Source organism: Ciconia boyciana, chromosome 18 (assembly GCF_034638445.1).
Source record: "Ciconia boyciana chromosome 18, ASM3463844v1, whole genome shotgun sequence".
Classification (NCBI taxonomy): Eukaryota; Metazoa; Chordata; class Aves; order Ciconiiformes; family Ciconiidae; genus Ciconia; species Ciconia boyciana.
In genome coordinates, this window is record NC_132951.1 from 10,695,088 (window position 1) to 10,722,232 (window position 27,145).

Sequence of the window (27,145 nt, forward strand, 5' to 3'; positions counted from 1 at the left end):
TCTCTGCTTTTAAGTATTTCCTTTCCCTGTTCTCCTGCACCATGTCTCTACAGATGGGGTCAGAGGAAACAAGGACACTTGTTTTTAGGACACAATTTTTAGTCCTCAGTGCTTCTTCCCTAACGCATGGGGAAAGTGCCTGGTTCAGCCCCAGCCTGTTCTCCTGGGATTACCAGAGCAAAACCTATGTTTTTATATTTAGAGGCTGTTCTTCAATTCTCATTTTGTTGACCAAGGTGGCAGCCCTCATGTCTCCAGTTGGAGCAAGCGCATCCCATTCAGCAAGGCTGGGGCTGCCGTCAGCCAGGCAAGGGGGACTGGAGAGCCAACCCACAAGGAAGAGCTGGAGGAAGGGAACAGATGGGAGAAGGGAAACTACATAAACATGCAAAGAGAGTGCAGCAGGTTCATTGCTGCCAAATGATCATTTATCATTTATTTATTCATTTGAAGCCCAAACTTGGCGACAGATCCACAATTCCATGCCACGATCAAAGCCCTTAAAAATGAAATGTGCTGAAATGCGACTAATTAACCACCCTCCTCTGAGCATTTGCTAGACTACCGTATGCTCAGGGCAGGGCAGGGCAGGGACTCGCTCTGTTTGCTCTGCCTCACACACAGGGATCCAGGACAAACTAGAGGGCAAAACACCAGGCAAAAGGGTCAACAGAAAACCTCTCCTGAGAAAGCAGAGTCTTCACGGATGTGCAGCATCTTTCCCAGTGCTCCCAAGTGTGCCCGAACCCAATCACAGTTTATGGCACTGGCTCTGCCACGGTGAGATGCTTTAATGAATCAAACCTGTTTGCTGCCAGGAAAACCAAACTCCTCTCCGCCAGGGAAAGCCCCCTGAGTCCCGCAGACACCCCTGGCCATGCTGAGAAGAGGAGACAGCCCTCCATCTGCAGGGCCACTGGGGCTTGGGCTGTGGCCCAGCTCCAGGCTTGCTCATTAAGCAGGATGACCCAAGAGATCAAATCAATTTTTATGTTCCAGCTAAAACATTTCACTGGTGTAACGCCTGGCTGACTGTCAGTGCTACTTGATCCTAACCACAGGTCTAACCCGACAGGGAAGAAGGAAAAATGACATACTTGTCATGATGTGCCAGAATTATATCCAAATACAGTAAGGGCTTACAGGAGAGCTCCCTCACTGCTCAGGAGCTGCGGAACCCGCTGGTTGGCAAGAGCCGCAGGGCTTTTCACAAGCACCCCTTGAGCAGTGCCCACAGCAAGCTGAAGCCTTGCTCCAGGAGTGCCCCGGGCACCGGCATCAAACAGCTCATGTCCCTTAAACTTGACAGCACAAGGCTCCCACAGGCAAGGTGCTGCACAGCGGGAAACTGAGGCACGGGAAATCTCAGGGACACTGTGTGGGTCGCAGTGGAGACCCAGAGAGCTGTACCTCAGGCATCTAAAGCCCATACGAACTGTCCAGCCCCTGGAGTGCTCCTCCCAACAAGCCCAGCTGCCACAGCTCCCTCTGCCTAACCTCTGCTCAGCTCCAAGCTGCTGCCACCCCCTGACCTGGCAGTTGTATCAAGATGCACCCACCATGCCTATTCACAGTTGGTGCCTCCTTTTCTTTCCCTGCCTCTCCCCCCACCCCCAAAAGTCCAACCTAAATCCCCAACAACATCCTTCTAGCCTCTTCCATGTGACTCTGCTTTGTCATCCACCCTGGAGCCTCATGTCACTGCTCAGCAGGAGCGCCCAGCTCACAGCTGGATGCAAAAGGACAACCTTTACATGTTGAATCTCTGCACAGTTGGCTTTAAGCACTTCGGGACTCTCTCCTCCCTTTCATGCAGCACCAAGCACATTGCCAGTGTTCCCAAGCAGTGACAGCAGGGCCACCTCTCTACAGAGATAGGTGGGTGAATACTGTCATCTCGAACAAACGCAGAAGCTGAAAGGCTTCTGTCATGCAGGGAGATTAATGCCCTGCGCTCCCAATACAGCCAAAGAGAACGGAGTGTACTCCAGCAAAGCACAAGACACTTCCCACAACCAAGCCTTTTGTGACTTGTCCAACACCAGAGAAAGGCCAGTATTAATACTCACTTTTGTCTCTCAGACACAGAGAACTGTTAGGCCACTGCTTCATTATGTTAACAAGATGGCAGCTGTGTCTAATTATTAATTCATTTAAAGATATGTTTTGAAACAATTGACTTGAAAGCAGCCTACTGCTGCTTGCAATGTGCTGCAGAGACCAGAAATGCTTTTATATTACCTTTCATCTTCCTTTCTGCAGCCCTGGCCATGGCCCATGTTCCCAGGGCGTATGGGGAGGCAGAGCCCTTGTGCCTGGCTGTCCTGAAATTAGTTTCTCGTGTTTGCTGGAGCTTCTTGCTGCTGCAAGACCAGAAGCAACTCTGCTCCAGCTAGCCCCATCCCGTCACCATGAAATGGTCAGTGAAGCCCTGCCTGCTCTGACATCCTTCTCCCAGCCCATCCCCATCCCAGCAGCACAACATCGGCTCTCTGGGGACCCTGCCTACTTTCAGCTCGGCGCTCCCCACGGCTGGGGCATCACCAGGGGAGCCTCGCAGCCTGCCAGCCTCATGGCCGAATCCCACACGCTGCTGACTTCAAACAGGGCTGATCAAAGGGAGCAGGAGCTGGTTTGGTAGGGGAAGGAGCATGTAAATACTCTGCAGCACTTCCTCGCCAGTGAGGTTTCCATCAGCAGTGGGGAGTTACTGGGAAAACTATGACAGCCCCTGCAGAAAAAAGACCCAGCAGCCCCCAAGGAAGGGAAGCTTGTGCAGTTTCTATCAAGGTTGCTTGATCACAGTTTGCATCAGTGATGAGATCCTGGTTCTGGAATCCCAAAATAACAAACACACAATTAAGTAAAATTTGGTTTACACACACAGCTTCGTGAACAGGCAAGTGACTGCCCCTGTTCAATGGGTGGCAACTCTTAGGTTTCAGGAGATTTACAGACTGCAAATTAGAGCAAGTAAAACACAGAATAATCCCCAAAATCCTGCCTCCCTCTTTTCTCTAAGCAGACAGCACAGCTGCCCACAACCTCCCACTCTCCTCTGGCTTCTGCAACACAACCTAAATCTATATTTCATGTGGCGAGAGGGATAAGGGATTCCCACGTACCTAGGCCTGTGTGCCACTGACCAGCAGCCAGCAAACTGGCGTACTAAGGCCATGCCCCAAGGGTGAATCTGAGACCTGATGGATCTGCAATCCAAAGCTGACAGCTTCTCTTAGCTGGCGCAAACAGAAGACCTGCCACCACTGCCCACAACCCCATTCAGCACATGCCAAGGACCAAACAAGCCAGGCAGTGATAGCACATGTTGAAACGGCGTATTCAAATAAGCTACAAAACACTGCTGAACCTGATTAAATCCTCTTGGGCAACACAAAAGCAGCAGAACAACTAAGACCTTTGCTATAAGAAAATGCCGGGTGGTGCATGGCAGGTACTGCATACCCTGATTGGAGACTGTTGTGCTGCAATGAACCTAAGCAAAAACAATCTCACATTTCAGCTCCTGATTTCCAAGTTTCTCATAAAAAAAATCACTCTCTTTGTCCTTCTCCCAAAATCATCGCTGTCTCTGCTTGCAGTCCCTTTATTCCTGTATTGGGAGGAAGAGAGAGCTCAGGGATGTCCACACACAAGGCTACACCAGGTCAACTCTATCACCACAGACCCACATGTGAACACACTGACTTTATGGTAAGCCTATAATTAATATAATTTATACGGACTTCCTGATGACTTTAACTTGCACTGAGGAAGCTGCTGCACAGGGTAGGATGTCAGTGCAGGCCAGCTGCCAGGCACTGCCCATGCAGGGGGGACTAACCCTCCACAGCAGACCCCCTTCTGCACCTGCACCTCCATGGGTGCAGTCAGCACGATGCAAACTCACTCCAGCTCACAGCTGGAGCTAAGAAAACACACTCCAAGCTTCATGGCTCAGGGTCGAATTCCCTTCTGCTACTGCTATGGGTGGCAGGCACCTCTCAAAGAGAGTAGCTGCACAGCAGCCTTCACCAGAGCTCCTCTGCCAGCGCCTAAAGGCAGCCAAAATGCCTTTATAGGTGTTCTTCTGTTGACTTTGGAGCTTTAAATGAGACCTTAAGGGCAGCATCTACAGAAGTGTAAAGTCACAGACCACCCTACGATGTACCAGCAACAACCCCAGTAACAAATCCCGGAACAAGGTCTAGGCTGGTCCTGCCAGCAGATCTCCAAGCTAGGGTTCCCTGGCTGTGCAGACATGCTGCTTTGGGCTCTCAAGCTGTTAGAAACAAATTTAGACTTAACTCAAATTTTTTACCAGTAGAGCAACAAGAGAGTTGTTACTCTCTTTGCCTCTGCACAAGGAGCCATTCTGCTGCTTACACAAGTTTCTTCTTTCAGCCACTTTTGACAGGAGCAGCAACCCTGAGGTGATTGTCCTGGATCTCCAAGGAAGAAATTCTGCCACTGCTTCGCTCAGCACACTGTCCATCAATGTGAAAAACAAGCAATTAATGGGCTAACACGTAATCCTTTGGAAATATTTCCAGAGTGGGGTTCAATAAAGAAGGGATCTAATTTGACAGATACAGCCAAAGCTGAAACACCACAGACCATTAGCTCTTTACTATGTTTTTAATCAAAATGTGTAGTACACCTAGAGTTTACTCATTTTAATCTAATCAATGGCAGAGCCTGACTTATCTGGGGCAATTAAAGTGTAATCTTCTCTTAGATAAGTGCTTTTGCATTGAGGAAAACTCTCAGCTGTCTTCGAGAGATGAACTCTATTTACCCTTCATCTGATTTTTCATAATTCACTCCTCGCTACTTCTGTTAATTAGCAATGCTATTTATGGTTGATTTATTTCTATCTGTTCCTATTCTTAGGATTAGGTGAACACAGAAATTACTAAGAACAAAACCAAAAATATTAAAAGCATGTACAATGAGCACACGGAGCCCTGCTTTACTCAGCACATTTTCTCTAGGCACTAAGTAACTCCCGCTGAGCTCTTCATCAGAGATAGACAGACCTTGCACAAGAAGGTATAAGGGCAGAAAACCGAAATTTGCTAAGAAAAGCCATTCCAAGTTCAATCTGTGGAATCAATGACGACCTACTCTGTTCACAAATAGTCACAGACTCAAATGACATTTAAATCGATCACTTCTCTGGGATGCTACATAGTCCACATTACCATAATATCCCAAAGTGTTGATCCTCACTTCTGGAAAGTGCAAAGTGCTTTCACAGATGGAGAATGAGGTATACAGGCTTCATATGAACTTAATAGGTTCAAGTCCAAACCTAACTCACATCTGAAGTCCCTGAATGTATAGCTGTGGTCAAGCATAAGCTTTGCCTATTCTAATTAAGAAATAGTCATTATCATTTGCACTGTAATTGTAAGCAAAATCCCTGGTGAAAAGTCTGGACCCCATTCTGCTGAAAGCCCTGGAGAAAATACTTCTGCCCCAAAATCCAACCTGGTGGAGTACAGGCCAATGTATTTATCAGATTAGGGCATGAGACACTTGGCTTCCCCCTTAAAAAGTTAAACTCAAGCCTAAAATCTAGCAGGACATTGAATAGCTTTATTGTATTTTAGATTTTATTTTAAACAAAGATGACCACAAAAGGGGACTGGAGGGATTTGCGTAAACTTCTTAAAATATTGCAACCTTCAGAAATAAGTCTGGGGGTCTAGGAGTTAAAGAAGGGGCCTCAGTCTCTCATCAATGACATACTGGGAAGAGCTGAGGGGAAGTACTGCGTCTTCCTCGCCTCCCTGAGAAAGCCATACCTTAACATCTCATTCAGAAGAGCTGTGAAATATTTTTTCTCTATTCCATTTATTCAGTTACCCAAAAGGTATTAAAATTTATTACTTTTCAAAAATATTCATTTTCTCTTTTTTTTCCTACTTTTTTTCCCCTACCTCTCTTTGGATCAACTGAAAACAGAAGAAGAAAAAAAAAACCCAAAATAATTTTTTTTAAAAGGCTTTAATCTTTTAAGTCTTATATAGCCTTTTTCACCCAGAAACACCACCAAGCCCTGCACTGAGGAGGTCTCTTTTGCTATCCCTAGCTTTACAGAAGGTGAAATTAGATCATAGGCGGGCGAAAGGAGAGCTACATTTCCCAGCAGACCAGCAAGAGAAGTCCCATCTCTCAAGTCCTGACCCAATGTGCTGGCTTATACAAAATAGTAGAATCTGCAAAAAATCGTTCCCCCCCCCCCCCAGTTGTACTTTAAATACAGTCTTGGCACAAAGTGAGTCCAATAACTTTGGTTACTGACTTTCAGATGTTACAGTCCATTTGCAGAGAGCATCTGGTGTTCAGCTCTGCAGGGACATGACAGCCGGGGATGGGGGAGTGCTGGCGATTGACCCTTCTGAGCAAAATTAAATTGGCAGAGAGGTGCATTTCCTATTGATGCTCAGGGGTTGTACCACCCACGGGAGGGAGATGAAAGAGCACTTGCCTGGTGTGCTCATCTGTGTGAAGGATAAAACTAAAATGGGTTGGTTAATGAAATTAGTGGTCAGCCCAAATCATACTCCCACATGTGCTACGTACAGCAAGACAGGGTTGGATTGGGGTTCAGATACCCCTCTTGAGCATCCCTCCATCTGGGATCAGTGGGTTCCGGTTGTTCAGAGCAGGTGCCCTTGTATGTAGAAGGGGTGAATTAAAATGGAAGAGCCCCAGCCCAGCAAGCTGCAGGGAAATTTGGAGTCAGGCTTAAACACTGCTTCTTGTGGTTTTATCTGCTTATGCGTGCTTTGAAGAAAACTCCTTAGCTGGAAGTTTCCATGTGTGGCCATGGGATGGACAGGATCTCAGGAAGCCCTAAGGTCCATAAGAGGTCCAACTAACAACTTGGGATTGGAGGATCTCCTGATCTTCTCCTAGAGCGTGTTATAATTGTGCCTCCTGTGCCTTTATGGTAGGTCCCAAGTGGGTTTTGGACACCAGGAAAGATTTCATGTCAGAGGATGTGTTTTCTGGGGGCCCTTTGGGATGGGGTACCTGTTGTCTTGAGGGCCAGCAGTTGTAAGAAAAGTATTCAGAGAGCCCACTGGCCTCTGCACTTTTTTTCACATCGAACCTTGGCCAAAGGCAATCAAGTCCTGGGTTTATGCCTGCTTAAACTGAACTCTCTGCGAAGAGGCGCTTTAAACTCCTGGCACATTACACTCCACACATCAAATCAGTGTTTCTGAGAAGATCCTCTCTCTTCACAGAAGGTCTTTGAGTTATTCCACGCCTCCTTTTTACCTTCAGGATGGAGGTCAGTCCACTTCACTGCTGTAATAACAATCTACCTTGTTCAAATCCCCCAGTTACTCCTCAGATCCATCCATAACTCCTGGTTCCCAAGCGGGCATCAGATGAAAAATACCTGAAAATCCTTTGAGTCTTACGACACTAAAATCAACGATGTTTTGAAACAAAGATAATCCTTCTGCCCCCAAAAGGGAAGTCACTTGCATCCAGCCCCACAGCCACTTGCTGTTTAGAGGAGCAGAACACAGAGCTGTTCACTACCAGGATCAAAATCAAATCCAGAGTATTTCACATCCTGCAAACAAAAAGCAAACTAGTCCTGGCCTGAGACCACACACAGCCAGCCTCTACCACAGACTCTAAAAGCCTTGGCAGCACCAGGTATCGATAAGGGGTGAGACACCAGGCCTGGCATTAGCTCTTATCCAAGGGGATAAGAGCTTATTTTGGACCAAGAGCCCAGACGAATCTGTAACAAGCTCGGGGTGCTAAAGATAAAGCATCCCTTTGGTGGTGTTGGTGGAAGCTGCATAAGAGCCTGTCCAGGGCAGAGGAACGCAAAAGGCAGCAGCCACAGTGCAGTAGCGTTCAGTGCAGTGGCAACTCGTACCTGAGCAGAAGGCAAGAGGGGTTAGTTTGATTTCAGAAAAATCACCCTGAAAGCATAACTTAGTTCGCATTCATTTATCATGTTATATTCCCAGAAGCCACTGTCTTACCATCACTTGCTTTAATATCACATCAGTCACAATAATTGGGAAAGGTGCTTTTTTCCCCTCCTCTGGAGGAACATCGGGAGTCCTGCCCAATGTTCTGCCAGAAAAAACACTATTTTACAGACTGAGACAGTGCTCTGCAGAGATGATAATGCAGATATTGCTGCTTCTCCATAGGGCCAGTTATCCTCTGCCCTGACACAGCCATGTTGCTTCCATCCAGTCCCAGAGCTGTCCCTCTCTGCCTGCTCATCCTCGCACCCTGTGGGGCTGCCCTGACACCCAGAAGTCCCAAAACAACAGCCACAGCACATTTGAAAATCAAACACACAACACTCAGGCAACAAGTGTGATGCATGTGCCTTATGCTTCCGCAGTGGACGTACAGGTACCCTAAACATAAGGGTAAAGCGCATCTACCCCCACCACAAACCAGAACAATGTGCATCCCCTGTTCCAGGAAGAGAAATCCCTTTCACACAGTGGGCAGTAAAAACAGAGAGGGAAAGGCAGCTCAGGAGATATCTTCACAACATCAAACAAGAGGGCAAAGCTCCCATAATTTTCTATGGGGCAGGAAATCCAGGTGGAAGCCTCAAACAGAGGAGATCATTGTTTAAAAAAGGAAAAATACATACATACAAAAAGAAAAATACACCTAGATAATTAGCTCTTTGGTTTTTGATACTTTAGAATTCAAATTTTCTAGCTTTTTTTTTCCAATGACAAGAGTTAGAAAGTCCCCAATAAGACAGGAAGGGAGCTATAATTCTCTCAAGCACATAAATCCAGGAGCCGGGCTTTCAGAGGAAAGCATCCAAATGCATAAAATCAACCCAAATACCAGAAGACTCTCGGTAAAATCCTAGAAGTTGGCAGCGTTTTAATTTTGCTACAATAGTGCTAGCCGTGTATGAACATATTTTAACTATAGTCATTGCATGCAGTAATAATGTTAATTCAGCCAAGTTTAAATAGAAGCAAATCCTTCCCTTTGTTTCTCCCCTTTTCCAGCCTTGCAGAGCTGGGGAAGACTGAAAAAGCAAAAACGCTGATGTTTTATGCCTTGATCCGAAGGCTTATGGCACCAATAAATCAATACATAAATATGTTAACAGGATTTCTTGATAAAAAATTCATTCTTTCCCCAGCTAGTGTGGACTCATTCAGCTGCTTTATTCATGAGCGTGCCTGCCTGGCTGGCACTGTGAAAGCTCTTTCACTGTCAAAAATTACAGGCTGGCCAAAGGACTCTACCTATTTTTTAAATCTTTTTTTGTAATCTCTCCTCCTCTTTTCTTTTATTTTTAAACAGCTGTGGATTTTAATTATAAATGTAAACTTGGTCTAGGCAATTCCTATTGGAAACTAGTAATGCACGTTCATGATAAGGAAGGTCAGACCTATGGTGGAGGTACTCAGGAGAAAGCATTACGCCAGCAAACACGCAATCGGCTGCCCTGTGAACCCCACCGGGCAGTTATGGCACAGAATCTGTCTGGAACATGCATTTTACATATGTGAGCACCTTCTGCAAGGTCACACGGCAAGTTAATGGCATAATGATGAACAGAGCCCAGAAAGACCAAAGCTGTAACCAGAGGCACCCAACAGCAGCTCATAGGCTACTTGCCACCCAAAGACCTTTTGTTTGGCTAATAGTCTTCAGCTGTGACAGTGGACCGAGGCACTGCCTTGCTGGTGACCACAGCACTTGGCCCACAGGCTACCCAGCAGTGCCATGCAGGCATCTGCACCAAGCCAGGCCCATTTATCTCAACACTCTCAAAAGCAATGTCTAACAAATAGCAAACCTACCTGAATTCAATATTCATCATAAATCTAAAAGCCAAATAGCTAGTTAGACCAAGTAATTCAAATAGTTTCACCTAAATATGACTCAAACTGAGATGGTAAGGGGGCAGCCAATTCATACAGCAAAACTCCAAGATATCCCATGATTCAAACCAGCACCGCAGGTGCCTCACATAGTTATCTCCAAGTTTCTTTTCGCTGAGCACACAACTGAGTTCTGTTTTCTGTGAAGGGGGAGAGAGCACTGCCAGGTCCCCACACAAGGTTAGCACAGAGGCAGTTGGGGTTGGGTTGTTCAGAGTTTGAGGAAGGATCGCTCCTAGAAAAACAGGCACTGCATTTGAGTTTGAAATTCTTGGAAAGCAAGAGTGCTTTACATGTCATTCATTGCTTGAGAAGACTCATGTGTAAGTCAAGTTACACGTAGAATAAATTCAGTGCTCTCTTGATGTGTTTTTTTATACTGCAAAGCCAACCAGCGAGGCTTCAGGTATCTGCTATCTTTCACTGAAGAGCCAAAGCTGTCCCCAAATGTAGTCCTAAAGTTGTAAGGAGAGAGGAACACACACACTTATATACACACAGATACACACATATTTAGAACTCTGTTCAGTTTGGTTGCTCACAGATACATGCAGTATTTACATAAGAATAAGGATGCATTCAGACCAAAATTTAGGTTTTGTTGGTCTAGTGAGCAGATGCAGAATAAACCTTTCCTCCCACTCAGCAGTTCCTGTGGCCTGCAGCCCCTAACTCAGCAAGACAGAGCCAGTCGCATGGACCGATTCCCAGAACACTGAAACAATCCAATACTCAATCATTTTATGACTCTGAACATAGGAAATTGTGGATCAATGCCCAAAATCATTGCAGATAATGACAGTCCTAAGAATAATGTGCAGGCTTCCTCATAATCTTAAATGCAGATCTAGCTTCTTCCTGAAACAATAAAGCCTATACATCTCAAGCACTGATTTTTCCCCTCCAAACATTGCAGGCAAAAGCTTCCCAAGAAATTTTCAATAGCAGAAAACTGTTTAAATGAATTAAAGTCTTGATTCCATTGTCTAAAATTATAACAATAGGCTATTGCATGCATGCGTTCTTCAGCAGAGGATTGGGACTGTGCAGAGTATTGATCTATTTAGATTAGGCTACCTTCTCATTCTGTCTTCTAATGAGACTACCTCCAGTGGTACAGCTTCTCTCCTAGACAATTATAAGCAGAAAATATCCTTGTAGATACATCTACCGCTCACATAACCAGCTGGAGCTGAGAGCTCAGTCACGTGAACTTCAGAGCGTGGCAAAGCCCCCAAGTCCAAGAGTCCTCTGTCAGTGCAAACCCTACCTCTCAGGACAGGAGTCCAAAGCCATTTTATCACTACCAATTTCATGTGTCAGACAAAATAAAACAAAAAACAGTTCGTCGTGATCCTCTCAGCTCCATCTGAAGATGTTTCACAAGGTTTTATTAAGACATTTTAAATAGAAAAGGACTGTCTGCTAAAGGAAAAAAAAAAGATTTTTCTTAACCACAAGCCTTGCCAAATTGTTCCAAATTTGAATGAAAACTGTCTGTGAAATTCCAAATTTTAAGTGTAAAATATTTACTATAGTGTAAATTCATTAAGTCTGCAGAAGATTATGAGACTGGCCCAGAACTGCTCTTCTCCATATTCCAAGAGTCTTCACTGGGAGGGACACTGCCAGACAACAAAGGGTTTTGCCACAGATCATACTAATAAACAAACTAACCCTAAAATAAGCAGATACACCCAGCTTTTTTTGTTGTGTTGATAAGCAGGTGATTTAACTGTTATTAAAACACAGTTTCAAATGCTTCAAGTTACACCTGCCCTGTCTAGGAAACATCTGGTAAAAAAAATGGGAACTATCCACTTTTTTCTCTTGGCTTCCTCCCATGCCATGTGGAGCAGCTGTGCAAACGCTGGTGTCTGCTACTGGAAGGTTTCACCACGCTGCAGTCTGGGTCTATAATTACTCCCTGGCCCTGCCAGGAGCTGACCTCTGGCCAGCAAGCTTCATGGCTGGTACCAGCATTGCTATGGCACTACAAGCTCTGCACAGGATAATTGCTTCAAATTTACCTGCTTCTCTGGTCAGAAACAAATGAGGAAATATTTTTAATACAGCTAAATGACAACTGGTGTTTCCACCATAACAGCCAATGCAAGTTCTCCAGCTGCTTGGGCTGTATCGTGAGCTCTTACATGGCTACAAACCCATGCAGATAAACTCTCTCACTTTTGCACGTCTTTTCAGTCTGGACACTACGCAAGGTGACTCGATCTAGAGTTTCTATTGTTTCATGAGCAGTTATCCTGCTTTCCACAGTTACTGGGCAATTTTTTCTTCTGCAAGGGATTCACAAAGTATTTGCTGGATTTTGGCACAAGGAACACAAGAATATGAAAATGTTGCTGGAAAAAAACATCTGAATTAAAAAGTTCCTATTTGAAAGTCTCTATAGTGCTGGGAACTTTATCTGTTGGAGGAAAAACAACAGGTTTCCCAGAGAGATTGTAGATGCCTCATCCCTGGAAACATTCAAGATCAGGTTGGACGGGGCTCTGAGCAACCTGATCTAGTTGAAGATGTCTGGGCTAATTGCAGAGGGTTGGACTAGATGATCTTTAAAGGTTCCTTCCAACCCAAACCATTCTATGATTCTATAAAAAGAAGGAAAGAGGCTTGAATGTCACCAGTGCTGACCCTGAAGCCAGGCAAAGGAGAACCACGGCACCTTCTGCCAAAGAGCAGCTTCAACTTACACCTTGTAGCACCCTCATGACATACGCCAACAGATTGACCACAGATGAGCTCTGCACCAGCAGACAGTTCCCCGTCTTCTCTGCTGCTGACACAACACAGAAAACAGCCCTGATAGCACCCATCTGTGGAGTTCCCTAAGCCAGCACGCCCTGAACTGCCTTGCACCCACACACTGAGCATCCCACCACCAAGTCGCCCAGACACAACGCCACACCAGTGCACCAGTATTGTACCCATTACAGCAGCCTGCCTTTGCTCCTCTCCTGTAACCCAGGGCACATGGTCTGTAGATTGAAGAGCAAAGACTTTCTCCCAGAACCCGCCCAGAGCCAGCCTCTTCTGTCGGGGAACCTAGCCGCAGGTATTTTGGGTTGCCGTGGGAACTACAAGAGCAAATAAAGTCTTCACTTTTGGTTTTCTTAGAAGCGTTCTGTTATTCTCTTCCCCTCCAACCACAGATGTAGCAGTCATGGCATAAGCAGACTGGCATACTTCTGAAAGCATGCAGCTGCCTTTTTCATCCTGTGTAGGAAAGCAATTGTTGGGCATGGAAGAGAGCTGCTTGTACCCTCGATGCGATAACGTTGTCAAGCTGCAAGTGAATTTCTTCAGCTGGAGTTTTCAATTCTTGGCAAGCACTGATGATTAAGCTGTTGTTTGGAGAGATTTTCATTTCTTTTCAGAGAGCAGTTGCTCTGTTGAAGGAGCTCTTTACATTTGTATGATATATGTCACTCTCCTGCTGTATATCTTAAATGTCTCCTATTAAACCTGGAGGTGGCCACGCCACAGTCATTTTGAATATACCTTCACTGGGACATTAAATAAAATGCAGAAGGTTCAGTGAGGCACTTAAACGCTTGCTCAGCTTTGCACATTTGCTCAAGTGCTTTTCTGAACAGGGTAATTTGCTGAATCAGGGATGAAATGGCCCAATCTTTTTAGCCTTAGAGAGAATGTCCATGTGGGCACAGGGTCAGACAGTCTGTGTTTCCAGACAGGTTGAGACCCAGGCATGGTCAGAGACATGCATCACACCCATCTTGGCGTCTAAATATTTCAAAGCCATTCCAGCTTTAGAAATGCTCCATATTTTCTATTACAATATCTTTGGATTTCTGCAAAATCTTCCAGATGAGGAAGTATGCAAAGCCTGCCATGCAGTAACACTGCATCCCTAAAAGATCTGGGAGTTCAGCCCTTCGGCAAACTGGCCCTATGGCCCTCCAAAATCCAGGAGGAAAGCATGAATAAATGGATATCAGCCAAGGCAGAATTTAGACTGGTATGAGATTGTGGTACTGACAGCTCATCATTCCACTCAGGATCCATCAGTTGTACAGATTCCTTCATTTACCATGTGCTTTTCTCTCACAGGGGCCAGCAGAGCACTTCAGCTAGGCAGGGGAAACTTGTGCTTCTTGTTCAGTGATCTCCAAGGGATTTTTCAGCTGAACTACAAGTCTGTCGATGAACACACCAATTTATTATACTGCTATATTGTATATATCTGACAAGGTCTCATTAGTAGCAAACATGTTACTGCAAAGCCTGGTGTAAGGCTTCTCTCTGGGGAAATGGGAGATGAGAAATCCAGTCCACCTTCTGCTCAAGAGCAAGATGCTCAGGACAGTTTGGGCATGGAGCTCTAGGGAGGGTTTTGAGGCATGGAGAAGTTTGATTATTTTTATGCCACTAGGTTTCTGCCTGGCAGCAGGGCACAGGTGGTAGGCAATTCTGTTTATATAAGAATTTTTGAAATTTGGGAAAGATGCTGAGAACTAGACAATTGTCACACATAAGTGATAATAATAATCTAAATGAATGAACTGTGACCTAAAAGACTCATTTTTCTACATAATAATAAAACTCCTTGCCACTAAAGCAAAACACATGTTGTAACAACATAACGGGATGGAGCAGGCTTAAAACCAGCATGAAACATGGGCGAAATCCACACCTCTAAAACCAGCTGGCATCAACCCATTCAAGACCTCAGAAGAGGTATAAATGGGACATGGGCAACACACAGGCCACATGCAGGCTCTCTCTGTTGGGGTGGGTTTCACACATGGCGAGGCTCCAGCCAGAACTTCCAATGTGGTTTTGTGCTCAAGTTAATAGTTTGGTGATCTGTTCTGTACTTTTCGTGCAAGGGCTTGGTCATCACTAAGTCGGTCCCTACCTTCTGCAGACTTCCAGTACTGGTTCTGCAAAAGCACCGATCCACAGTCTAGGCTCTTCCCTTCTTCTTCCCCAGCTATTCACTATGGCACTGATCTTGCACTCAAAGCTGCTGCCAGGCTCTTGACTGCCTGCTCCTAATCCTGCCATCACTGCCCAACTTTCCTGTAAGTGATTGGTGATACTGGAAGCCAAGAAATCAACATTAGCCCCACAGCAGCAGCAAGAGACTGGGAATTATCTATCAGCTTTGTGTGCACATATAAGATGGCTGATTCTTATTAGCAAATGGAAGTCATCCTAACTCAATAGTGAATGCAATTTAACACTAACAACATTAGGGGATTTTCTCTTCTTTATGAAACTGCAGGGAGAAAGAGAGCACAATTGCATCCATGCAGCACCTTAGCACAGCACAGGAGCTCAGCTCCCATCTCCATCGTGAGTGCACGACACCAGCGCGTTACACGTGCACTGCTGGCTCCGTAACGCAGCGCCTGGTCCCAGGCATCTCCCTCAGCACTCAGTGCATTTCCAACAGCAAATGCACAGTGACAAGAGAAGTTCAGCACTGGTGAGCATCAGGTCCCAAGGGTAATCTCTCCCCAAGACAGGGCTATGGGAAATTTTACACTATATATGTAACCCAGCTGTTAGGCAGATGCTGTATGCTCTTGGCTCTGAGATGCTCTAAAAAGATGAGAAGTCAGCACAGGCTCTTTGCTACGGGCAAGACTGTGGTGGCACATTTCTTTACACATCTCTAAGCATTGATTGCTTTATCATTGTTGATTTTTTTCATCTGTTTGCTCCTTTCTTCCCACAGTGTGCTGTATTATTAGATCTCCAACAGGGCTATGTCCACCTCTTTGAAGACCCAGGTAAATCTTGAGGCCACATGCTGTGTTCCCAGAGAGCATTTCAGCTTGTGCAACACAATATCAGAAAGCCTAAGTGAAAGCAGAGCACCCTTGTTTTCATGCTGCTCTTGTGCAGCTGTTAATGCCATGCGGGGCATCAGTCCCGTGGTCTGTTTTGCTGGTACTACTTTCTTCCAGCCCTGTGGGTCTTGACACCCCACATTCAACTGGAGCAAAGCTTGCCCCTTGGACACAACAGAGAATGCAGTGTAAAAGAAAGAAACCATATCAGAAATGTGTTGTGTGATTCAGAGTGGCAAAACAAAACCTTTCCTTGTGCTTATTCTTCTTAACATAATGTAAGGAAAGCACTTCAGGCAATTTTTTCCCCCTTTTCCTGTCTGCTTACGCTTTCGCTGGCTAAACAGTTTTGTTCCTCAATATGTTAATTCAGAACAAGGAGAGCTGATGCACACACACACGAACAAAGAGTAATCATAGGAGACTGAACCCATCATAAGCCTCCTCAGCCACTAACACCGCAGGCTGCCAGCCCCAGGACACACAAATATCACTGTAAACAAAACCTCATTTATTCTCATCCATCTCAGTATCTAGCAATTATGGATTTGTGCTTTAGTGGACTGGCTTCAGGTCACTTCTAACAGACAGCAGACAAATTTCAAAGAGCAATTTCAAAGCCACCTTCACAGACTCCCACAGGCTTTACTATTGCATTCACCGCTATACCAAAGTAGGCGTGACAGTCACACATTAGGAAAGCCAAGTGCATAACCTCACAGGAAACCACAATCATGAGCAAAGGGCCAGCAAAAAGCCACTTAAGTCACCTTTAAGCCTTAACTGGCAGGTTTAAGAGGTGCTTGAAAGTGTGGGAGCTCTTGAGCCCGGGAGGAAACTCACAAGCAGGCAGCAAGCCAAGAGGAACCTTAATCCAAGTCTCTGAGATGCGGGGATGCTGCTTTATATTATTTATATCCCTTCTGCTTTCTGTTGCACATTCACCTGCACCCTTCCTCTGCCTTCTTGGAGGGTTTTGCACAGGAAACCATCTCATGGTCCAGGCAGCCAGTGCTAGTCACATCCAAACTCCTCCCGAGGAACATCACCTTTGGTTCCTCAACTCACAATTGTGACTGATGAAGACTGAGTGTCAGTGGTTCAACCTTTATAGATAAATGCCCCCAGAAAGGCATATGTGAGCTCTCCAAACAACCGGGTCAGACAGATTCTCTTCTGCCCCTACAAGCCCCAACTCATTCACTACCCCACGAGCAAAACCATCTCTGGCTTGGGCTGGAAATGGAACAACAATTATATCCCAACCTTCTATTTCTGTATCTTTATAGGGATCAAGAAATTCAAAGACACAAAGGGGAATGAAAAATACCAAGTGAATCATAAGCTATTCTAGATTCAGTGAGGGTAACATTCTAGTTGGGATCCAATTTAGGATAGACTTACATTTTATTTGAACTGTTGATTCCTACTTACAAGCATATTAGGTTAGGCCCAGTCCACAGTCTTGAAATACCCACTGGACACTAATATTTGTCAGTAGAAAAACAGAAGAAACATGAAAAACTCTTGCCATTAAGATCAAAAGAGAGTGAGTGTACACTTTGACATTTCTCCTTTCCTGCAAGAAGTCCCTATTTTGCAAAGCAAATTCCACCATGTAGCTTTGAACTCCTGTAGAGAAAAGATAAAAGGTGAAAACCCAGCTCTTTGAAAGTCAACATCAAGACTTCTGCCAACTTCAGATGAATCAAGTTTGACCTGTGATTTTCTGTAGGAGAACTGGGACCACAAACCATGCTCCTCAGCACCTTGGAAGCTCATCATGCACCTCCACTGCAAAGGCATGACTACACTTCACGGAGGGGTATAGACCAGCTAGCTCAAACAGTGCTGGCTGTGTAACGACCACAGCAAGGAGCTGAAAAATCTTCCTAAAACACTGAGTATACAATGGAAAGCACTGCGCTCCAAGCTAACCACAGCTACAGTGCTAGGTCTACCCTAGCTGTCTCATTGAAGGCTCTTCTCTGGTTACAGGCTTTGTAATGAATGCTTCTACTTAGCACAGTAAAAGAATTGGGGAATTCGTGGGCAGGCACAAAACTTTTCAGGTTTTTCTCACTTTGCAAAACAAGGTGAGCTTCCCATGGCAATCAGGATCGAAGGCAGGAGAGTGTTTCACAATGGACAATAAGGTTTTTGTATGGGGAAAAACTGAGAATTACTGCTATAGAAGAGGAAAACAGGAGTTATACATTTAATTCTTTGAAAAGTTTTACACCTCCAAATAGCATATATTAGCAATGTGCAATAGATGAATCACTGTCATTCACAAACACTAAGCATGTGAACAAGATGATCTAAAATACCGTTGTTTAATTTGAAAACTAGGTCTGGAGGAAGATCAGGACTCAGATCCCAGGGCACCACAGTTTCTCTTGCTGAGCACCTACATTATTTCCTCCCATCTCTGTATTTGTCCCCAATACTCAGCTTCAGTTTTCTTTACTCAGACTCTGCACCTTAGTTTGCCAAGAACTTGGAGGCCATCACTGGAAATGCTCTCCTCCCTCAGCAATGCTAATATCCTCAGGCTCCAGCAGCCACTGGTTATTGTCAGACAGCTATGCTTAAAGCATGATAACAAGTGCAGCATGGTAATACTTAGCATGTTAAAATAATTTGTGGCAACTAATGAATAAATTTACATAATGGTCCCAAGAGATAATCTGATCACCAGTTACCACTTACCTCAGTAATGGCTCCCTCAGGCACAAGCAAAGTGGACACAGCAACCCTTGCTGTCTCACATCACCCCCAGCCCCAGTGTGATGCTCCAGGTGAACACTACTTACTGCAGAAGGTGCCCGCCCTGAGCAACAGAGCTCAGAGCAGAGCCTGTGTCTGCACCACCAAACCAGGACACAGAATGGCTGCATCAGCCCAGTGCAGGGGCTGGTGCACGTTGCTGAGAGGCACAACTCCTGTCGCTAGACCAGCCTGGGACTAAACTAGTCCCAGTTGCAGAAAAAGAAGTTAGATTTGTTACTCTAGGGCATGTTGTACTTGAGCAGCACTGCTGCCCACAGTGAGCTGGTGCTCTAGGTAGGTTTTCCCCTAATCTCATGGTCCAGAAGATGCTCTGCATGTACTTCAGGGATCTCTGATCTGTCTGCACTGGATTAGACTGAAAAACTGTTCACAACAGACTGTGACACTGAGTCCTCCCACACGGAGGAAAACAGTTTAGTTACTCAATTTTAAAGCATTCCCAGATCACATTGAAGCCTTGAATTAGCAGGAGGTAAGTGAACTCCATTTGCTGGAGAAAAAGGTTCTTCCCTGTCCTCAGGACACAACAATTTTCCTAAATCACCTGTTGCTCCTTGGAACTTTTTGAGTAGAAACAGGCCACAGCTGACAAATCTGCAACTCGCAGAAGTGCTTGTTTGGAGCAATTGTTCTGATGCTGCTGATTCAGGAAGGAGTTTTCCCCAGCTTATTCTTAAAGCATTTCACCCAACTGATGATTCAGTCTTTCTGCTTCAAACATAAATCACCTTCCAGATAAAGTCTTGCTGGAAAGCTTTCATTGTCCCCAATTAAAATGAAACTCTGTGAAAGTATACACAGTTGATCAGCAAGGAAAAATTGGGCTGAGATTTGTGAACTTGCATTCTCCCTGCCCTCGTAATTCCTCAATTTATCACAGGAGAAAGAGTGAATATTTGCAAGGTAGATTACTTACTGCAAAGCCTACCCTTTGATGTTATTTTTCACTAAATCTGTAGGAAGGCTGCATCTGGACCACATATAAAGTCATCTCAGTCCTTTGGAAACAAGTGAATAACCATTCACAACAAACCTCTCAGTTTGGAAAGTCCTGAGCCAAACCATCAAACTCAAGCTCAAGCTCCCTCTTTCCTGAACATCATTTTACACCAAACTCTTCAGCTTGCCTGATGCCACCACAGACCAACTTTTCAGTATCAAAGCTGCTTTCAGGACAGAGCAAACTCTCTCCCTTGGTTAAATTAACGCTGAACTGGTAAAGCATGTCTCACCCTGCGACAGACCCCGGCCATCACCACTGCAAACTAAGAAAACGAACTCTTCTGAACACCCCACAACAAATGTAGTAGCAGGAAAAGAGAAGCAATAACAAAGCCCTATGGATGCAGGGCAATCAATCAATCACTATTTTCCAGAAGGAAATGAGTGGCCCATTAAGGAAGCAGTCCGTAACCTCAACTTCCCCGTAATGGGTCTCCGTCCCAGACTGCCTGGCATCAAAGGGATTTCAGCCCTAAGAATGGACCCCATGCGGGGCTCTCTGCTTTAACAGCAGGAAGGGAGAGGTTTTGCATAAGCAAGGCAACAAACCTACCCCAACCAAACCCAACATGTGGCAGTGGGCACACAAAGGGAGGGGTGAAGGAAGGGCTCTGCTAAGCCTGAGGAACAGCAGCCTTCCCCGCTTTCTAGTTACGTAGTGGGACAAAAAACACCAGCCTTTTTTCTTATTAATGCATAATCACAATTTACTTAGACTGCATCTTGCCTCTTGTGGTCCCACAGCCTTTTGCAAATCTTAATTAAGCAAAACATTGAAAGTAGGTTCACAGCTCAGCTCTGATGAGTATCCTGCATCAGGGGAATGCTGGTTTCCTTGAGGAGACCAGAGGCTGGGGCTGGCAGGGAAACTAGCTCCACCATTGCAAAATTTTCCTGGCCAAAAACATTCTCAGCAGTGGAGAGCCCAAATGGTGAATCAAAGCTCCCTGAACAAGTAATAACCTCTGACACTCACCTGTTGTCTGAGCCTAAATATGCTGGCTTACTTCCTCTCCTCCATAAACCAAGGAGAAGGACCCTGACACATGTTCGCTTACCACACCGTTCAAGTTGTGGATGCAAGAGGCAACATCTTCCAGTTTCTTCCCATATCAACCCAGCATGGGTTCAGCAGTGATCCAGCTAGTTCAGGCCATATTAATGTGCAGTTGCTGAACTGACTGGTGCTGGATGGATGGACTGGTTGCATTGCTGTTACCTCTGCACAGTCTGACAACTGCATCCACAAACAACCACCATGCTGGGTTTTCAGTCATTGCTGCAGCATGGTTTGGGCTTTTGTTTCATTTTTAAATTTGATGAACTTAGAGTAGGCACAGAAGAAACCAAGACGAAAGCCAAGCGGCCAGAAAACAGCAGATGACTGAAGCTGTGAAAAAGTTAAGGGCTGCACAGAGTGGATCTTCACCCACATCTTTTCTCAGCTCCTAACCTGCAAAAGCACAGCCAGCTCCTCAGCAAGCAGAGCAGCACAAGGAGGGGGTGACGCAGCATGCAGGGCAGAGCCAAGGGAGAGGGGGCAGAGATGGCTGCTGGCACAGGTTACATGAACACCGTCTGCCGAGTGGTCCTGTGGCACGACACACACCACTCACCCTCCACCCGACAAGCAGATCGTTCAGACACCCTCATATCTGTCAGAGACATGAACCCAGCAAGCATTAAAACCTAAGCTGGAGTCTCAGATGAGGCTGGACATTATACAACAAATACTCAACTGCATCTCATCCAGGCATCTGTTTCCAATTAGATTAATGGGTATCTAGAATGATACTATAATAGTTTTCAAAGCAATCCCCAAAATCGATACCCCAATAGTAAGCTCTGGTTTTTGCATGTGGTACAAAAGGCAGTTTGGGAGAAGATGATCTAATACACCACGTATTGATTAATCAATTCCAGCCAGGATGCTAATGGGCTTTTCTTACAACAGTTGGCACTAGAAGGAAGGAGCGGGAATGCTGAATGAGAAAGGGAGAAACTGGTTGTGTGATGAAGTTTCAGGGCGAGGGGAGGGCATGCAGTGGGGAAACGGGCCCTTCCAGAGATCACTCTAAGTGGGCAGAGACTGTGAAGAAATGGAGGAACTGAACAATGAATGGAGAAGGTAATAAATCAGATATATTAGCTTCAAACACAGCAGAATTGTACCTTGCAATTTACTGTGGCTGATATTAATAATACTTTCCTGTTGCTACAGAAACCCTCACAGGAAGGTCTGCAAAAGAGCCCAGCATGGGTCTAGCATCTATAATGAAGCAGACCAAACACTTCATAGTCCTACTGGCCAGTGAAATGGTCTGGAGGCATTATTAATGCCTCCCTTAGTTATTTTTCCACATTGGCACTTCTGGCTAGGACAGCATGGGGTAATTCAGATCATCTATGCACAGCTGTCAGATTGTCCTTCCTTCTACAGTCAACAGAAAGAAGCAGCCAGTGTAGCCATACATTGCTAATCGTCACCACTCGCTCTCTCCTTCATGCCCCTATACTTGATAAAGTCCTTTACTACCATAGAAAATGGAAGTACAAAACAGCTGGACCATCCTCCAGACCTGAACCATAGCACTTTACACCCACTGTAGAAACACGTGAAGATCTAAGCAAATCACGAAGCTGGGGAGAACAGGTCTGCAGCAGATACACACGTCCCTTACAGCTCCCGAAGAAGAGCTGTCATACTTTGCAAGGAAATATGATACAGATGCTGGAAACCAGCTGAAGGGCTCTATTCCCAGCCTGTTAGCAAGGGTTAGGTGCTTGCCTCTCAAGACAGGAGACCTCAAAAGGGTAGGTATAAATTCCAGACACAAACAAGAGCATTACACTGCCTGAAAGACAGCAGAGTCATTCAGTTGTTGCTAATTGGGTGAGGTTGCCCTACTCTTTGTAAAACTGGAAATAGTAAAACTGACCAAGAGCTTTTGGCCTTGAGTGGCTGTGACAGTCATGGTCCTGGCTGGCAGGAGGCACAGCCAGCAAAGACCCTAGCGAGGAAATTCAGCCTCGTCTACAGCCAACAGAGTCATGCCAGGTGTGAAGGTGACTGATAAGGCTTTGTAAAATTCTATTGGAGTTGCCCAAACTAGTACTGGATCCCGGTGCTAACATCTAGCTGACGCTGTTCATTGATGTAGATTACAAGTTTGATCACGAAGGCTAGACCTAGTCAAGAGAGGAAACAGGTCCAAAATATTAATGAGTCACTGGTTTTGCTACCCTATATTGTGCAGTTTGGTAACTGATCTTCTATGGGACATCATGAGAATGATGATCTTCTATGGGACATGCATGCCAGCATCTTGAAGCAACACGCACTAATTCTTACATGTGGCAACACCACATTGACACAAGACATCATGTTGCAGGTAAGCAACATGCAGGCTCAAACCACCACAGCTCACGATAGAGGTTCAAAGGCTCTTACAGGACCTGCAGAACAACCCCCAAAACATAGGAACAATCCTCCTAAAAAGCAGGGTAAGGTGCTAAACAATAGGGTAAAAATGCACAAACTAAATTACTTTTTTTCCAGAACGACCTTTTCCAAACTAACACAATGCATAACAACACGCCAGGAGTCCTACAGCCCCATCAGCGGACTCACATTGTAGAGGATGTCGGTCCATCCCTCCATGGTGATGCACTGGAAGACGGTGAGCACAGCAAAGAGGATATTGTCAAAGTTGGTGATGCCATAGTTGGGCCCTTGCCAGTACTCCCTGCAGGTGGTCCCACTCTCACACTGCCTGGCAGGAGGTTCCTCTCCGCAAGGAAAATCTCCCACCTCATCACCTGCAGAGAAGAACAGTGGGGAGAAAAGTTACCAACTGAAGCCAGTCAAGCAGCTGGTGCTGCTGCATCCTCCTTGCCCCACTGCATGAATGCAATTTACATTTCAGGCTTCCTTGTGCCACTATGGGCATGTAAAAGATATTATGCCCATGTAATCATTTATATACTGCCATGTTATAAGAGACAGTTTAGTGGCAGGGTGGAGTAGAGCCATCCCTGAAGTGCCTATGAGTTATAGTTTGCCCCAGTGTTCAGCCATGTCATGTGTGAGAAATGCTACAAAAAAATCAGTGCAGTAAGAGCAAGGGCTTTGGGAATGGTGCATGCTTCAAACACTGTGAGCCAACAATACACCCTCACACAGCACAGCTAAGTGCTAAATATTGGCACTATAACATTAAAGCAAAAGGGCAGGTTCTTCACCAGTGGCTTAAGCAAGAGGTGCTTGTGGATAGCCCCAAAATTGTCCAGATAGAGATGTTAGACCACAGCTGCATGAGGAGTCCCTGGCTTCATCACAAGGCAGTACCAGCCTGCGAGGTGGACTAAGAGCTCTAGCCCCTCTATAAGCTTCATATTTCTGCCCCAAAGGGCAATGCTGTGGAGCGTAGGTACACATGGCAGGGAAAGCATCCAGCTGTCAGCTTGTCTGCAGCAGGGACGGAGTTTCTCTGCTGAGTTTCATTTCAGACCCAGAGAAGGCAAAGGAGGATGAGTTGTCATAGGTAAGGACCTCAAGGGATGGCCAGAAGGGTGGCCAGCATCTTCCAGAATCAGCTGTGAAGTCTGAAGCATTGCAGCCCTCCAGAGACGTTGCGAGCACCGACACAGAGCAGTTTGGAAAACTAAAGTGCTGGGTTTTCAAAGTAAGTAAATATACTAAGTAATACTCCTATTTACACAGAGATGCAATTCGGGAAATATTAAAGCGTTTTAAAAGTGACACGTTATGGTAATGGAGCAGCAAACCACACAAAATCAAATTCACCAGGGGGAAAACAAGATCAGCACTAACAATAATTAGGAATAATCATTCCATAGAGCAAAGCCTGCAGGAGGAAAACAAGATTGTCACTGTGGCTCCAGGATATACGTGTGTGTGTGTGTGTGTGTGTGACGCACTTTCCTGTTGACTCAACACCTTAATGCAGGGCATCTCTCTCCAGCTCCCATATGGGTCACCACAGGCTTTCACAAGGGCTTAGTGAGAAAGCCTGCAAAAAGAAAATACCAAATCTGGCTCTTGCAGACCATTTGTGAGTGTGTCTTAAAAGACAATCCAGTTTTATCTCTGTTTGGCCTTTTGTTGACAGGTAATGCTCTGAAAATGTAATGCACATCTACTACGAAGGGTTGGGGTTTTTTTTCCTTTTTAAAAAAGAGACCAGAACTGGTCCCTACTCCCATGGCTGGGGAAGACAGAGAAAAAGGGAGTCTCAAGGTAAAATGGGAAACAAATGTGATGCCCTCCTCTCCTCGAGCAGCTTCAGGGCACTTGAGCTGGGTCAGCTCCGAAGGGTGGCTGCTTAAAAATAATCCTGTGTCAGCAGAACAGGACAGCATGGAGGATGCAGGGAGTCAGGCATCCACTGGAACATGCACTGCCATTAATTTTTACCACTTTTCATTAAAATATAGAAATGTTTCCACTAGCTCAGAACAGTCTCTCAGGCTGCGTGGCAAAGGCCTTGAGTAACCCTTTTGCCATATTTAGGTCCCCACCATCCTTCTTTGTTGCAGTTTATTACTGACCTACCCTGGGCTACTGGATTAGCAGGGCTATAGCAACATTTGCTGTTGACACTTCTACTTGGTTCCCTCCACAATGTGCTGAAGCAACAGCTGGTACCTCTCATGGGGCTCCTGATTCCAGGAAAAATCCCAGGAGTTTGCCCACTTTGGGGATATGGAACAGAAACAAGCATGAGCAACTCCTACTCCTCCAATTTTCTACCCTCCAACAAACAGAGGCATCTCTTTAATGAGGTTCACATTTCCACACTCAAGCCAGACTTCGGAGCCCGTGGTATCAGGCCTGGGCTTGTTAATGCACATCTTTGGAGATGATGAGCACTTAGGTTTTAAAAAGCTCAGCTGATGGCTTTGCGGGATGCTCTGCTGCTCTGCTCACAAGGGACCACAGCGCCAGGAAACCTCACCACTCTCTGCCTTTCCAGAAACACCATCGTGTCATTTCCCGTCGAGCAGGTGGAATCGATCCCCATAATTCATCTGACAACCAGCTCGTTAGCCCTTGAGAAAAGCAGGGGCCAGTGCCTGTAAACACAGGCGCCTTCCCACACTGCCCGGCCAGCGGATTCGGGAGGAGGTGAGCCCGGCCACGCCGCGTCCTCCCACCGAGATGCCAGGTGCTGCGATGCAGAGATATGCAACACACACAACAGTTTTTCGGCTGCACTCCCAATTCCTAGCTGGGAGCCACCCAGCGAGCAAGAGTCACTTACACACGACGTTACACATGACAAAAATCTGTTCTCAGTCCCCAAGCCTGGCACAGAGATCTCTCAGTCATCACTGATGTCAGAGAGTTGTCTGCAGAGAACAAAAACAGTTTTGGGTTTTATTTTTTCCCTTTTACATTAACTAGTTTCTGGGGGGAGGGGAAAAAAAAAAAAAATCACTCTTCTCTTTAGCCGACTGGCTAAAGTCAGCCCATTAGCAACAGAGCCTCAGAGCTCAGCCTGCAGCCGCTACCTGCGAATGAAGGATGCAAAAAATCACCCACCTTGCTTGCAATTTAACAGATCTGAAAATGCAAACCTGTTCATAATTGCTTTCTCCCTGCCATCTCACCAAGAACGCTCCTGCTTCCTACCCACCTGTATTGTCACCGTGGTTATTATTCCTCTGTAATTGCTGCAGTAGCCCCAGAGACCTTGCAGTGGGCTGAGACCTGTTCTGCTTGGCATGAACACACACACCCCGCAAAAAGATTTTCCTCTCCTTCAAATCCAGTCCAAAAATTCATTTCTTCCAGGAATCGTCATGCTTCGCTCAAGTCACAATACCTGACTGTCCTTTACAAGTTGTGTTATGTTTTTCTAACATTACATAGGAACATAAGCAAGAAAACAATTTCACCCTGCTTTTGCAAAGCTCTGTATAAACTGAATATATTAAACTGTTTCCATGTTGTTGTTAGAAAGCACTGTGAAGGATGCCCAGAGATTTGGCAGGGATGTTGTTTTATTACCATTTGAATGCATACAAATAAATCAATATTAAGACCTATTAGTGATAATCACTGAAAATACAAGACTGTGTTTTAAAGACAGTCAATTGTACCTTAAATTGTAATCTTTTGGAGACAAGAACAATATTTTCATCTGTGGATAGCCCAGATAACCAACACATATTAGCACTACTATAAAGGAATATTAGAAAATTACATGGAAAAAATTGGCTTCTTTTTTTTTTTTTTAATTGGAATGAATTCTGAACCATGGACAAGCAGCTGGATTTGACATGGCAGCCAGTCCCAGCCGAGGGTCTCTGGGCATTACTCCTCTCCACCTCCATCTTCCTGGGTTTATTAGTCATTCACAGGCAGACACATCATTTACTCTGCAGTGCCCAATTTCTCTTGCCCTTCTCTGTTTGAAGGACATTTTTATCCCTTCTCCATGAAGGGGCTCCTTGCTTTCCATCTATTGTCCTTTTTTATTTTTTATTTTTTATTTTTTGGTTGCTCCCAGTCTTTCCAATCTTACTATTTCACACCAAAGTTTTCTCATACCCATGCAACTTGCCCCA

General features: G+C 45.3%; 1 protein-coding gene across 1 annotated transcript in view; it reads right to left on the reverse strand.

Moving 5' to 3' along the window:
* Positions 1-27,145, reverse strand: part of CACNA1B (calcium voltage-gated channel subunit alpha1 B) — a 298,173-nt gene that overhangs the window by 163,688 nt on the left and 107,340 nt on the right. Inside the window, exon 6 of the mRNA XM_072882927.1 lies at positions 23,184-23,371. Coding sequence (XP_072739028.1) covers positions 23,184-23,371 — 188 coding nt within the window. The remainder of the gene's footprint in view (positions 1-23,183; positions 23,372-27,145) is intronic.